The sequence below is a fragment of the Vombatus ursinus genome, unplaced genomic scaffold (assembly GCF_900497805.2).
Source record: "Vombatus ursinus unplaced genomic scaffold, bare-nosed wombat genome assembly UNPS02014818.1, whole genome shotgun sequence".
Lineage (NCBI taxonomy): Eukaryota > Metazoa > Chordata > Mammalia > Diprotodontia > Vombatidae > Vombatus > Vombatus ursinus.
Genome location: NW_020954596.1, coordinates 19,003,379 through 19,018,486, shown reverse-complemented (window position 1 = coordinate 19,018,486; position 15,108 = coordinate 19,003,379). Strand labels below are relative to the sequence as shown.

Here is a 15,108-nt window from a genome sequence, read left to right as displayed (position 1 = left end):
ATTTTTTAGTAGGGGTGACATGGTTAGACCTACAGTCAAGGAAAATCAGTTTGACAGCTATGTGGAGAATGAACTAGAGAACAGAGAAACATGAAGCAGGGAGACCAATTAGAAGGCTATTGCAGTAGTCTAGGCTATTGGAGGCAACTGGGTGGCTCAGTGGCTGGGGCATTGGGCCTGGAGTCAGGAATACCTCAGTTCATATCTGGCCTTAGATATTTAATAACTGTGTGATCCTGGGCAAACTACTTAATCACCATCAGCCTCAGTTTCCTTCATCTGTAAAATGGAAATCCCAGTAACACCCCCCTCACAGGGCTGTTGTAAGGAACAAATGAGATAATATTTGTAAAGCACTTAACACCATTGTGCTAAGTGCTCCTGGGACATGGTAGGACTTTAATAATGCTTATTTCCTTCTTTCCTTTTTTCCTTCCTTCCTTCCTTTTTTCTTTCCTTCCTTCCTTCCCTCCTTCCTTCCTTCCAGGTGACAGATAACAATGATCTGAACTAGAGTGATGGCTGCATGAGTAGAGAGAAAGGGGTAAATGTAAAAGATGTTGTAGAGAAAGAAATAACAAGGTTTGGCAGCTGATTGGATATATAGGATGAGTGAGAGTGAAGACTTGAGGATGACATCAAGGTATTGAACATGGGTGACTGGAAGGATGGCACTGCTCTTGAAGTTTGGAATAAGAAAAAGGTAGGAGGAGAACCAGAAGAGAACAGTGTCATGAAAATCCAGAGAAGAGACGTTCTCCAGGAGGAGAAAGTGATTAAAGTGTCAGATGCTTCCAGGAAGTTAGGAAGTATAAGAACTGATAAAGGGTCATTGCATTTCTCATTTAAGAGATAATCAGTGACTTTGGATAAAGTAATTCCATTTGAGTAATGAGGTCAGAGTCAAGCTGGAGAGAGTTTAGAAGACATGAATCGAAAGGAAATGGAGCCATCTAGTATAGGTTGACACCTCATATAATAGCTAGCTTTCTCAAAGTGTTTAGTTTAGAAGGGAAGGAGAGATATAAAGTAATAGAAGGAATGATGGGATCTTGTGAAGGTTGTTTGGGTTGGAGGAGACATGGGAAGGAACTAGCAGATAGGGAAATATTGAAGATTAAAGAGAAAGTGGGGATGATATTGATGCACTTTGCTTGAGAAGATGACAGGGGAGGGGATCAATAGTGCAGGCGAATATAGATTTCCATGAGAGCAAGAAGATGGAAGAAGTGTGATATGAAAAAGTCTAATATTCAGGAAATTTTGGTAACAATAGAACAAAGGTACCATAGGGTATGATGGAAGAGGAAGGCAGGGCAGGAAAAAGGATTTGAGTGCAAAAAGGCTGAGGTAGACAGAGATGAAATAACAGGGAGTGATAGCAGTGGAAGGGATTTTTTTCCTAGGCAGCCTTGGATTCTGAGTCACAGAGACGAACAATAAATAAATTTACTGGTTCATTTATTGGCTCAGATATTTTCTATGGGAGGCTTTTATGTTTTCTGTTAGGGCTATAATCAAGATGTAGACCCAAGAAAGGAAGGTGGAAAGGCTGGTTAAATGGAAACCGAGATTCTCTGTTGAATAATCCAACAGTCAAAGGAATATTTATTTCCTCTGTCAAAATTTCATATATCTTATCTCTAAACATACATAGATGCTCAATAAAAAGCTTTCAGATAGATTGACTGAACCTTTGTCATTTGGGAGGAGCTGTGTGACTTGAAATGCTGAGAGCCTTCTTTACCTTTAAGCCATGTAAAAATGGAATTTGGCCTTGCATATACTCAGTCATCAATCTAATGGTGATACTTAGGACCCAAATACAATCAAATGACAGAGGTGGAAGGGACATTAGAATGTAGAACACAAAAAATTTGAGATTCAAGGGATTTTAGGTCTCAGAACATAGAATTTCAGAGCCAGAAAGAATTTTAGAACATAAGATCAATCAATCTGTCAATCAGCAAGAATTTATTAAGCTCCTACTATTTGTCAAAGACTATTCTGGGTATCAAGAATGCAAAAACAAAAATGAAATAGTCCCTGCCCTTAAAGAGCTTACATTGCTTTGATGGAATTCATGTAAGTAAATACAATATATATGTTACCAACAACTGGATGGATTATGATAGACTTTCTATAGGAGGCAAAATCAATCTAATCAGTAAACATTTATAAAGTACCTACTATGCACCAGGTTCTGTGCTAAGTGCCATGGATACAAAAGAAGGCAAAAGACAGTCCCTGCCTTCAAGGAGCTCACAATCTAATCAGAGGGACAACAAACAGCCAAATACATACAAAGTAAGCTCTGTAGAATAAAAAAGGAAATACTTAACAGAGGAAAAGCACTGAAATTAAGAGAGATTGGGAAAGGCTTCCAGTAGAAGATGGGATTTTAGTTGGAATTCAAAATAGAAGCCAGGGTAGTCAGTAGGTGGAGATGAAGAGGGAGAACATTCGGGTACAGCCGTAGAAAATGCCCAGAGCAGAGAGATAGAGTGTTTTGTTCACAAAACAGCAAGGAGGCTAGTGTCACTGGATTGACGACTATGTGGTGGGGTGTAAGGTGTTAAAGGACTGGAAAAGTAGGAGGGAGGCTAGGTCATGAAGGGTTTTGAATGCCAAACAGAGTATTTTGTATTTGATTCTGGAGGCAATAGAAAACTAATGGAGTTTATTGAGGGTGTGTGTGTGTGTCACATGGTTGGATTTATGCTTTAGGAAAATCACTTTAGCAGCTGAATGGAGGATGGATTGGAATAGAGAGAAACTTGAGGCAGGCAGACCCACCAGCAGGCTGCAGTAGTCCAGGTATGAGGTATTAAGGGTGTGCACCATTGTGGCATGTTTCAAAGATGGAAGAGAGGTGTTATAAAGGTGAAGTCAACAGACTTTGACACATATTGGGTATGGAGGATGGGGAGAGATAGTAAAGAGTCAAAGATGACTCCTAGGTTGTGAGTTTGAGAGACTGGGAGGATGGTGTTGCCCTCCCAGTATCAGGGAATGTAGGAGTAGGGGTAGGGATGAGAGGAAAAGTTAATGAGTTCTGTTTTGAGTTTAAGATGTCTAAAAGGCAGTTGGCAAGAAAAGTAGATTTGAGGATCATAAGAATTGAGATGATAATTAAATCCATGAGGGCTGATGAGTTCATAAAATGAAATAATGAAATAGCATAGAGGGAAAGGAAAGAAAAACTTGGGACAGAACTCTGTAGGATATCAATGTTTTGAGGGCAAGATCTGGATGAAGATCCAGCAGAAAAGACTTGAGAAGAAGCTCTCAGATAAGTAGGAGGAGAACCAGGAGAGAGTGTATCCTGAAAACCTAGAGAGAAGACAGTATCAAGGAGAAGATAGTGATCAATAATGTTAAAGGCTACAGAGAGTTCAAGAAGAAGGAAGGTTGAGAAAAAGCCATAGGATTTGGCAACTAAGAGATCACTGGTAATTTGACTTTGAGCTGAGAGCTTTGAAGGAAGCTAGAGAGCCCAAACTGTAGAGGGGAGAAGGTTCATTCCAGGCTCAGAGCATGTAGAGATCTTAGAACACAAAACAAAGAACTTTGGAGTTGGAAGGGACCTTTGAAATTAGCACCTAGAATCTTGGAAGTAGAAGGTCTTTATAGATCATTTACTTCAGAGGTTCTTCACCTGTTTTTGTGTCCTGTGCCCCTTCGGACGTCTGGTGAAGCCTATGGAACATTTTCAGAATAATGTTTTTAAGGGTATAAGATAAAGTATATAGGGTTACAAAGAAACCAATTATATTGAAATATAGTTATCAAAATGTTTTTTAAAAGTTCACAGACATCATGTTAAGAACCCCATATCTAATCCAACCCTTTCATTTTGAGAGGAGAAAAAAGGCCTATTTGAACTATAAAACAGAAATTAACCAAAGAAATCTAATGTAATACCACACAAAAGAATGAATTTTCTTTCAGAATTATTTTCACAGTAGTAGAGTAAGTCACCCTAGCTAAATCACGTTATGTGTAAGTAGCTATCTGTAAGGGCTCCATTAAAATTCATATTTTGATGATGCCTAATTACGTTTTCTTATTTCCCTAGGATTGGTCATATTCTCTCATCGTGGCATCGCTCATTGGGGCTTTTGGCTCTTCCTTTCTCTATGGTTACAATCTTTCTGTAGTCAATGCTCCTTCCCCGGTAAGTACTGAAAGACAACTAGATGATCTGCCCAGCAGAGGGCAACCTTGTATTATCCACAATTTCAGCTGGAAAGCAGTGCCATTTTGTTGCACAGAAACACTGTACCATATCCTCTCACTACCTTTTTGACAACTCTGGTTTTAGACCTTTAAAAGAGGCAATGTTGATGCCTGCTGGAGAAGAACATTGCACTCAAGCCAAATTGAATAGTTCATTTTACTTTATTTTTAAATTTAAAAATGCATTATTACTATTTGATTTTATACCTTAGCTATTTTCCTTTACCTCCCTCATCCTTACTGATTAATCAGTCAGCCAAGAAACATTTATCAGGCACCTTCTTTGGTGCTTCTTAGGTGCTGGGATACAGAGTCAAAAAGAATATTGTTTGTAAGAAGTTCATTATCCAGCTGGGTGGGAAATATGTTTCATACAGGTATATACTAACTATGTACTAAAATGATCCAAGTTCATTTTGAGGAGGAAGGCACTTGTAGTTAAGGAGATCAGGAAAGGCTTCCTAGAGAAAGTATCATTTGAGCTGATATTTGAAGGAAACAAGGGATTCTAAAATTCAGAGGCATAGAGGAAATGTATTTCAGGCATGAGAGACAACCAGTGCAAAGGCTGGAGATGGGCTATGGAATATCAGGTATGAGGAATAAAGAAGATCAGTTTAGTTAGAATAGGGTATATAAGCAGGGGAGTAATATGTAATAAGGTTGGAGAGGTAGATTGGGGACAGGTTGTGAAGGGCTTTAAATGCCAAACAGCAGAATTTAGAAGTGATAAATAAGTCAGTTTATAAACATTTATTAAGTGCCTACTCTGTGCTAAACACTGGGATCATGAAGCTTTTTTTGAATAGGGAAGTATTTTGGAGTAGACTTATCTAATTAGATCATAATTTAATCTCTATGCTACTTAAACTTATTCCTTTATCTCATTCCCTACTTTTTTTTAATGGAGGCCATTTACAAAGGTATAGCAGTATGTGGCTCTTTAAAATATTAGAAAAAAATCAAAATAAAACATTAATATTCTTACCATAGGTGTCTCCCTCCAGCCCACTCATTTCTCTTCAGGTTCATGCTAATCCCACTTTGGCAAACAAACCTAAATCCCAGGAGGTCAGTTCATTTTCCTAGTTGCTCTCACAGGGACATAATAGGATATCCACCCTGGTTTTTCCTACTCATGGCCAAATCACCTAACCAGCAGATATGACTCTAGAACTCAGGACTTTGGTCTTTCTCTTTTTTCATTTTCTTTTTCAAACATAAATACCTTTTGCTTTGATATCTCCTTACTTTTTATATGTATATAATCCTCCTGATCTCTCTTACCTAGTGCTGTTTTTCTGTTCTAAGATGGCTTGGGCCTGGTTCTTCTAGCAATCTGAATTGAGTATTGATTCCCTTGTTTGGACCCCCAGCTTTTGTGTATTTGTATTTCTGTCTACTTTCACCGTGACAGGTATGAGGGGAGAGGATTTCTGTACAGGGAATAACATGTTTTCTCTCATTCCTTTCCAGGCTGCTATGCTCTAAGTCTTTCCTTCACATTATTTTCAGTCCTTTTCTGCTTATTTCATTCTGCATCAGTTCATGCAAGTTGTCCCATGTTTCTCTGAATTCTGCATATTCATTATTGAGGACTCCCCAGAGAACTTTTGTTGGTATGGGTTCTGTCTATTGATATTTATCAAATTCAAAATGAAAACATCTTAGTATTATTTTGAAAATGGCTTTGATCTAGTGAATCCCTTCAAAAGCCTTTAGGGATCCCCAAAGGTACCCTGATCATACTTTGAAAACTATTGATATAATGGATAGGACACTGGACTTGGAGTTAAGGAAGACCTGGGTTCCAATTCTCCCTCAGATATTTACTAGCTGAACAAGACAGTTAATCTTTCTGTGCTACTGTTTTCTCATTCATAAAATGAGGAAATTGGACTTCTTGGCTCCGAAGGTCCCTTCTAGCTCTAAATCCTATGATTCTGACTTCAAATCTAGTATTCTATCCATATCCCTCTGCTTTAGAGTAAACATTGATATACAATATGATTATTGTATATACTGTATGCATATGCTGTTATATATAGCTCATTCTATACTTCTACAATACAAAGGTGGGTGGAAAATAAAAAATTCCTCGTCAGCATCATCTAACTCAGCCACGGAGGACTAGCCGATGGTGTTCGGGACTGATCTTTTACAAAATGTCTTCAGTTGGCCAGTGAGTGAAATTGAGTAGGAAAGCTTTTGTGCTGGCTTGATGTCATTCAATAGCCAGCTCTGTGGGAACAACGTTAACTCAGCTGTGTGGAAGCCTGGTGTTGGAAGCCTGGTGTTCTTTCTTCCCTAAGACAATCAACTAAAATTTTACCTCAGAGATTGCAGAGGAGTGGGGGGGAAAAGCAGCGATCTCAAACAATAAAATGTTAAACCCAGTCATCATGAAAGATGAGAGTTATTTTTTACAAAATGTTTTATGGATGCTTTTGTTATTTTTTTATATCTGTCAGTTCCCAATAACATGACTCGAGCCCCAAACACAAAACCCTCCTTATAACAAAGAAACCAACCTATCAACTGTATATGCAGTATCTGTGTCTATATTCTTGCCTCTTTCTATTGAATACAAAAGCACCTCTTATTTCTATTGCAAGGAGGGAATTGCTTCACTATCCATGCTCTGGAATCAAGATTGATCAGTGTAGAATTCTGATGATTTTTAATATTGTTTTCTATCACTTCATCATGGTTATTGTGTATTATTGTTTTCTTGGCTCTGCTTTTTTGTCCTCTGCACCAGTTTATGTAGGCCCTCCCAAGCTCCTATGAAGTCTTCACTTTTGCTATTTCTTAGGATGATAATTTTGGCTAGTGACACTCTTCTTAAAATAAGGAAAACTATGTCCTCCTATAAATTTCCTATGGCAAATCTCCATCTGCTGGAAGCCTTGCTCTGAGTCTTTACATTCCATGGGTACTAAAGAAGGCATGAAGGTTGCATTCTATCTTTTATCTCTTGTTCACCTATATAACTGGTCCATCTATCTTCTTTTTCTGATAATACATTTCCTTGAAATCTTTTTTTTTTTTTGATGAGGCAATGGGGTTAAGTGACTTGCCCAGGGTCACACAGCTGGTAAGTGTCAAGTGTCTGCGGCCGGATTTGAACTCAGGTCCTCCTAACTCCAAGGCCAGGGCTCTGTCTACTGCACCACCCATTTGCCCCTCCTTGAAATCTTCTAAGTTGCTTGTTGTGACCATGACATCACTGATATTATATTGTATCCTGTTTACATCCCTATTCTGTCTCTCCATTGCCCTTTTGGGTTATCTGGAGATTTGATTCTACAAGCTCAAATACCACCTTCTCTTCAGGCCACAAGGGAGATAACCCATGACCTTGAGCCCCAAAACTGAAAGTGGTGTCTGAAGCTAAGGTAGAGTTAGTATCAGGGTCAACAACAGAGTCCAGAGGTCAAATGAAGAAATTTATGAGAGGACATAGTTTTCCTTATTTGAAGAAGAGTGTCACTAGCCAAAATTATCATCCAGCCCTAAGAAATAGCAAAAGTGAAGACTTCATAGAACCTTGGGAGGACCTACATAAACTGATGCAGAGGACAAAAAGCAGAGCCAAACAGTAATACGCAGTAACCATGATGAAGTGATAGAAAACAATATTAAAAATCATTAGAATCCTACACTGATCAATCTTGATTCCAGAGCATGGATAATGAATGGTCTTGGATCAGGCCACGGGGCTTCAGTATTAATACAAGCAATAGGAGTATAGGTTGGATAAAGAGTACTCAATGAGCTGGGATCTATGCTCTTCAGACATTTATACTTTTTTTCATCTACCCCTTATCTTCCTCTAAATTCACCACAGTTGGACAATGTTGACTGTCACTGACATTCTCAATATTAAAAGCTAACTCTCAGTAACCATAGCCATAGAAGTTCTAATGAGCGCTAAATACTTCACCATCTCCCACTTTTCCTTGTTGAGCTCCAGTTTTCTCCTCTGCAAAATGGGGATAATTGTCTCTGCACCACCCACCTTAAAGGATCCTTGTCAGAGTTAAATGATAAAAGTGCTATATAAATGAACTATTTTCATTTAATTGCCTTTTGTAAATGACATTGTATCATAGATTACTCTATTTGTACTTGCCAAAGGTGGACTATGGTGGCTCTTAATCAGTAGAGAGGCTTCTCTCTTAAGACATCTTGCTTCTAGCCCCTGGGGAAACGTACGAAGAGTCAGGTTCCATCCACGCTCCAGGACTGTCATTTCCTTGAGTGCCAAACTCATTTGTTTTCATGAAACAGTAATTGTGAAAGGTCCCATTTCTAACTGTCATACTCCTGCTCTTACTAAAGTGCCCTTATCATATAGTGGTTATAAAACTCCCATTGGCTCTTTCAGAGGTTAATGACCATGTCTAAGAAAAGTTGCCCAGAGAAGTGACCTCAGGTACCTCAGTTTATTCTTGGAGTGAAACGTTGCATTGTCATTAATGATTCATTTCCCTAAAGTATCTTGGTACATTTGTTTTCTAATGTGAGTACACTGGATTCTTTCTTTGTGGTTGTCCTTGGGGTTAAGGTTAATGGAACTTTGCCTTATGGGTGAGACTGGATCTATTTCTACATATTGTAGATATGTGTAAAATATATATGTATAATATACATGTCATATGTCTATCATATAACATATACATATGTGTGTATGTGTGTACACATTAAGGATCTGTGATTTCTTCAGTGATAGACGGTTGCCCATCTACAATTTAGTGGATAAAAGAGTTGTCTGATGCTCAGCAAGGCTAAGTGACTTACCCATCGCTCACAGGGCTAGTGTGTGTGTGTGTGTGTGTGTGTGTGTGTGTGTGTGTATTCATATATATGGTTGCTGACATTTGTATACTATTCACTAGTTTACAAAGCATTTTACATGCTCAAATTTACCCTCAACAAATATGTATCTAGTATAAGTATTATTATTAATAACAGCTTATATTAATATGGTACTTTGAAGTTTGCAAAGTGCTTTATTATATATATTATCTTGCTTGATTCCCTGTGAGATAGATCCTATTACTATCTCCATTTTACAGATGAGAAAACCAAGCCCAAGAGAAGTTAAGGGACCCGACCAGGTTCTCATAGCTAGTAAGTATCTAAGACAGAATTTAGACTCAGGTCTTTTTTATTTGAAGTTCAGAGCTCCAGCTGCATTACTACCTTTAAAGATAACTAAATTGAGCCTCAGAGAGGTAGATGACTTATCCAAGGTCACACAAGTAGTAGGTGACAGAGGCAGGATTAGCATCTAAGTTTTCTAATACCAAATCCAAATTTTCAATATATTACACAGAATGCCACATACATATGAGAATATTATATGTATATATATATATATGGATAAAAGAAAATATTTTGGAAATTTCATATTTTCTTATATAAAATTTGAGCTGGGCTTTGAAGGTAGGATATGGAGAGTTATAGAGAAGTAGTGTTTGAGGCATCCCAGGGACGATGTAATTCAGTTCATTTCAGGCAAGTAACATTTAGTCAGTCGACTAACATTTATTAAAGCACATTCTACATGCCAGGCAGTGTGTGCTGGGGGTACAAAGGCAAAAACAGTAGTTGATCCAAAGAGCTTAGAGTCTAATGTTTACAACTGGATTCAATTCAATGCACATATTTTTTAACTAATGAATATCATGATGAAAATGGCACTCAGAATAATTAAGAGCAAAAAAAATCTTCATTGGGCATAAGGGAGAGGCATTTTAAATTCCACCAATTGAAATTGTAAACATTTTATAGTATCTTGGTTTATTCAAGATGGACACATTGGAGACTTACAATAACAATAACTTTTTTATCATGGATATATGTGATTTCTAACATTTATATATCTTTTTGGTCACTTGCCCTTCAGTAACAGTTTTAAAGCTTACAAAATGTTTTCCCCATAATAACTCTGTGAGGTAGGTTCTCCCCATTTTACAGATTTGTTCGAAGTAATGCCACCATTAAAAGGTGTAAGCAGGACTCAAACAGAAAGGTTCTGATTTGGCATCCAGCTCTCTCTGTCTTGTTTTCATCTAGGCCAATGATGAGTTCAAGTGGATATTTAAGCAGGAAGCATGCCACCTTCTAGCTACTTGTAATGGGATGTGTGAGACATTTCCTACCTATAGTCATGCAAGTGGTTTTGTGGGTCACATGTTTCATACCTGCTAGTCACTCGAAACTTTCAGACAATGATTGTATATTCCAAATAATTTTTGACGCTGCTTCTCAAAATAGGAACAATTGGTAGTGATTTGAAAGGCTTTTGCCAGTCTTCATAATCATGGTGCAACATGAAGACAATAAAGTATATTTTTCTACCTAATGACATCTCTTTGTTTCCTGAGGCACATTGCATGATAAGGAGATTTCTGGGGAATTGTTAACAGTTAGCTTATCTTCTTTGTTCAGAACAGATTTTTAACAATCTCTTCCCTCCCCCCAAATACACACACAAACACACACCTTTTATTTTCAATAGACAGACATAGGCATTTCAATCAATGCTTTATTGTCAAGAGGGCCAGGATGATTGCTTTTTACCGTGAACTCTCCCATCAGAGAAACCCATGCACACATCTGAGCTCAGTGGAGCTTAAAGGATTTTGAGTCAGAAGAGACCTTAGAGGTCATTTAGTCTGTCCAACCCTCTTATCTTATTTGCATCACCCACTTCACAGGGTTGTTGCAGGAAAGGAGGCTTGTCATCTCAAGCTGCTGCAGAAATGAAATGAGTTACTATTATTGTGAATTTACAAGTGAGGAAACTAAAGCCCAGAAAGCTTAAACTTAAAGTCCTATAGTTAGTAATGACAGAGCCAGGATGAAACTCAAGTGTTTTGAAACTGAGTTCAATTCACTTTTCACTAGCCAAGAGGTATCTCACCTGTAAAACTCATAGTGCTTTTATAGTTTTTTTCTTTTTAAATTTAAATATATAACTTTTACTTTTATATCACATTTATTTCTAAATATTCTCTTTCCCTTACCTAGAAGTCCATACCTTCTAAGATAGATGAAAAAGAAAAAAGAAGCAGTTCAGAAAAATTAACCAACCAAGGCTAGTCTTATGTGTAATGTTCTATGCTTGTAGTCCTCCAACTCTGCAAAGAAGTGTGTACCTGTAAGGAAGGATGGTAGAGGGAAGCCATTTTTTTCTCTCTTTTAATGTTGAACTTGGCCAGCATAATTACACAGTATTTGATTATGTTTTGTTTTGGGTGGTTGTATTTTTTCTGTTTACATCATTATAGTAATTTTGTATACTATTTTCCGGCTTCTTGTTACTTTGCCCGGCATCAGTTCTTATGAGTCATCTGACACATCTCTGTATTTTTCATGTTCATACTTTCTGATTGTCTGCTATTACACAACGTGCTGTTATGAATGTTTGGGTATATGCGAAATCTTTTTGTCTTCCACCTCCTTAAAATGCCTAACAGTAGGATCTCTGGGTCAAAGGGTACAGATATTTTAGTCACTTACCGTACTTTCAAATTGCTTTCCAGAAAAGTGGGACCAATTCACATCTCTACCCATGTTGTGATAGTGTGCCTGTCTATTCATAGCCCCTCCCATCTTTTAATCTCTTGATCAGGTTTTTTTTTTTTGAGGGCAGTGTGGGGTATGCCAGTATGACATAAAATCCTAGAGTTGTTTTGTGTTCCTCTTAGTGATTTGGAGCAATTGTTCATATCGTTAATCTTGATCAATAGTTTACAGTTCTTTTGAGATCTGATTTGTTTATAGACTTTTACTACTCTTCCATTGGCTTTATAGTATTCATTTGATCCTCACCACAGCCCTATAAGTTGATAGTAAAAGTTTCATTTTCCCACTTTAATTCAGTTTTTAAAATATTTATTAAGTTCCCTTTATTTGTAGGTCACTGTACTAAAAGTGGAAAAGGGAAAAATTTAACTATTCTCTTCCTTCAAAGAACTTATATTTTACATGGATAATACAATATGTACATAAATAGGCAAAGGAATTGGTGATAGACTAGAGCTCACAAGAGAGATGTGCATATGTTTTCGTCTGTGTATTGTGTGTGTGTATATATATATATATCCATGTCTATATACATATACACATACATACGCATATACCTATAATACAAAACAGAGATATTTTATATATACACAATATATATTTATACATGTACGTATATGCACATGCACACAAATGTACACACAGGTGTATTCATGTGTATATGTGTATTTGTGTGTTACATTGTAAATATATGTATATATAAACAGGTAGGTGGATGATAGATAGATATGTGTAGAGATGATAATTGCTCCCATTGGGACTAATGGAAACCTAACAAAAAGTATAGAGTCGAGATGAAGGCCTGAAGCTTTGGAGGACACTAACTTTTGGAAGATGGGATAATGATCCAACAAAATGGATTAAGAAGGAAATGGTCAGGTAGCTATGAGGAGAAGCAAGATGGCATAGTGTCATTGAAGTCAAGAGGAGGATCTATTCAAGAAAAGAGGGATGGAGGACAGTGGCAGTAGCTGGACAGAAGTCAAAGGAGATTAGGACTGAAAAGGGCCATTGGATTTACCACTTAAGAGGTCCCTGGTAATCTTGAAGAGGCCAGTTTCAGTAGAGTAATGGGGTTGGAAGTAAAAAGTGAAGGCGAAGAAAGGAAATGGGAGATTACAAGATTCACAAGTGTAGATAACTCTTCTTTTAGGGAGTTGTGAAAATGAGACTAGATATAAGATGATAACTTGATGACATGGCAAGGAGAAGGTTGTTTGTAGACAGCAGGGAGGCAGCTGGTGAATAAGGGGAGACTGAAGATGAAAGAAAAAAAGAGAATGATTGAGGAGGAAAATTCCCAGAGGTTATTAGAATGCATAGGATCAAGGGCACAAGTAGATGGGTTGGTCTTGACTGAAAAAAATGGGTTATGTCTTCATCAGATTGGATCAAAGTAGATGAGGATGGGGAATAGTATGTAGGGGTATTGAAGAATAGAATAGGAATAAGATGGAGTTTATGATGGGTTGCTTCAATTTTCTGACAAAGTAGGAGTTGAAGTCCTTGGCTGATGGATAGATAGTAGTGTGGAACTAGAGGAGAGAAAAGAAAGTCAGGAGTGGATGCTGTGAGGATCATACTATAGGGTTAATCAGGCTAGCATAAATGGATTGTCTTGTAGCATGCTTTTTTTTAAGACAAGCTTTACTGATTTTTTTTAAACATCATTTTCATTTCCACATACATTCCTCTCTTCCCACCCTGTCCAAACATGCATAACTGAATCCTCCCTTGTAATAAAGTCAGCAGATATAGCGATAACATCTGACAGTGTAGATAACACTCTCCTTCTGTATCCCCACCCCCACTCCCCATCCCTTGAACAGAAAGGGAATTATATTTTGTTGTCTGTTTGCTGGATCGACCATGACATTTACTCGGAATTTGGATTCCTTTTTAGTATTCTTTCCAAATACATTATTGTGGTCATTGTGTACAAGGTTGTCTGGATTTGCTTGTATCACTGCATCAATTAATACAAAACATCTATGGTGCAGTGGAAAGAACGATTGCTCTAAATTAGAAGAGCTGGATTCAGTTCCCACTTATCTGAATTTCCTGCGTGACCTTGGACAAGTTGTTTAATCTCCGTGGAGCCTTTGTTTCCTCATGTATAAAATTAAGGGTTGGATTAGATGGTCTTCTGAGGTCCTTTCCAGCTCTTGACCTATGATTTGGTGATGCCCAATTTCTCTAAACTCTTCATATCCATAATTTCTTACTACACAATAATATTCCATTTTATTACATTCCATTTCATTACATTCATATACCACAAATCCTTCAGTCAATTGAAGGACATCTACCTTGTTTCCATGATTGTGCTACCACGACAGTACTGCTCTGAATATTTTGGTATATATGGAACATTTCTTTTTGTCTCTACCCTCCTTTAACCTGTCTTTAACTACAATTCCCAGTAGTGAGATCACTGAGTCCAAAGGCATGAACTAAGCTATATTTTTCTTTTTAAATTCTGAATTTTTTTTTCAGAACGGTTGGACTAATTCAGATCTCCACCAACAGTGACGTTCTGTGTCTGTTTTTACTATGGTGCCTCTAACAGTGAACATCTTTTATAATCTTTGATAATTTGATAGTCATGAGATGAAACCTTTGTTGTTTTTATGTGCATGTCTCACTAGTGAATCAGAACCTTTTTCATGTGGATAGGTTCAAGTAGTTAATTTGAAATTCTTCTTTTGGAACTGTTCTTATCCTTTGCCCCCTTATAAATATTTTTGATGATTCCCTATATAATTTGGATATCAATTTATTATTAAAGATACTTGATGCAAAGTCTCCCCTTCGCTTCTTTTAGCAGCATTGATTTTTATTAGTCCAAAAATGGAAACAATCCTTGATATCAAGAAGCTTATGTCTTATCAGAGGAAATGGCATATACGTAAACAAGTATATTTAAAATAAATACAGGATAAGTGTTTTTAGAAGAAGATCCTAGAACCTGCAGGAACCAGGAAAGGCCTCAGGTAGGAGGTGATACCTGAACAGTTTTGAAGGAAACAAAGGATTCCCAAGGGTAGAGGTGAGGTTGGAATGCATTCCAGCCATGGTTAAAGCTAACCCGAAGGTGTAAAGATAGAATATGGAGTATCATGGAGAAGAGAAAACCAATGGTTGAGGTAATCCAGGGTTGGGGTAAGTCTAGATGTAAGTGGCAATAGGACAAGAAGACAAGGGATGTGAAAATAGGCAAATAGTTGAACTAGAGAACCATAGTGTCAGGATTGTGAAGGGAGGAAAGTG

The 15,108-nt window shown here is 37.5% G+C and overlaps 1 protein-coding gene across 2 annotated transcripts in view; it reads left to right on the top strand.

The window, feature by feature from the left end:
* The window catches only part of SLC2A9 (solute carrier family 2 member 9), a 304,702-nt gene that overhangs the window by 17,253 nt on the left and 272,341 nt on the right, over window positions 1-15,108 (top strand). For both annotated transcript variants that reach the window (XM_027836293.1, XM_027836294.1), the window contains one exon: window positions 4,079-4,177. In XM_027836293.1, coding sequence (XP_027692094.1) covers window positions 4,079-4,177 — 99 coding nt within the window. The remainder of the gene's footprint in view (window positions 1-4,078; window positions 4,178-15,108) is intronic.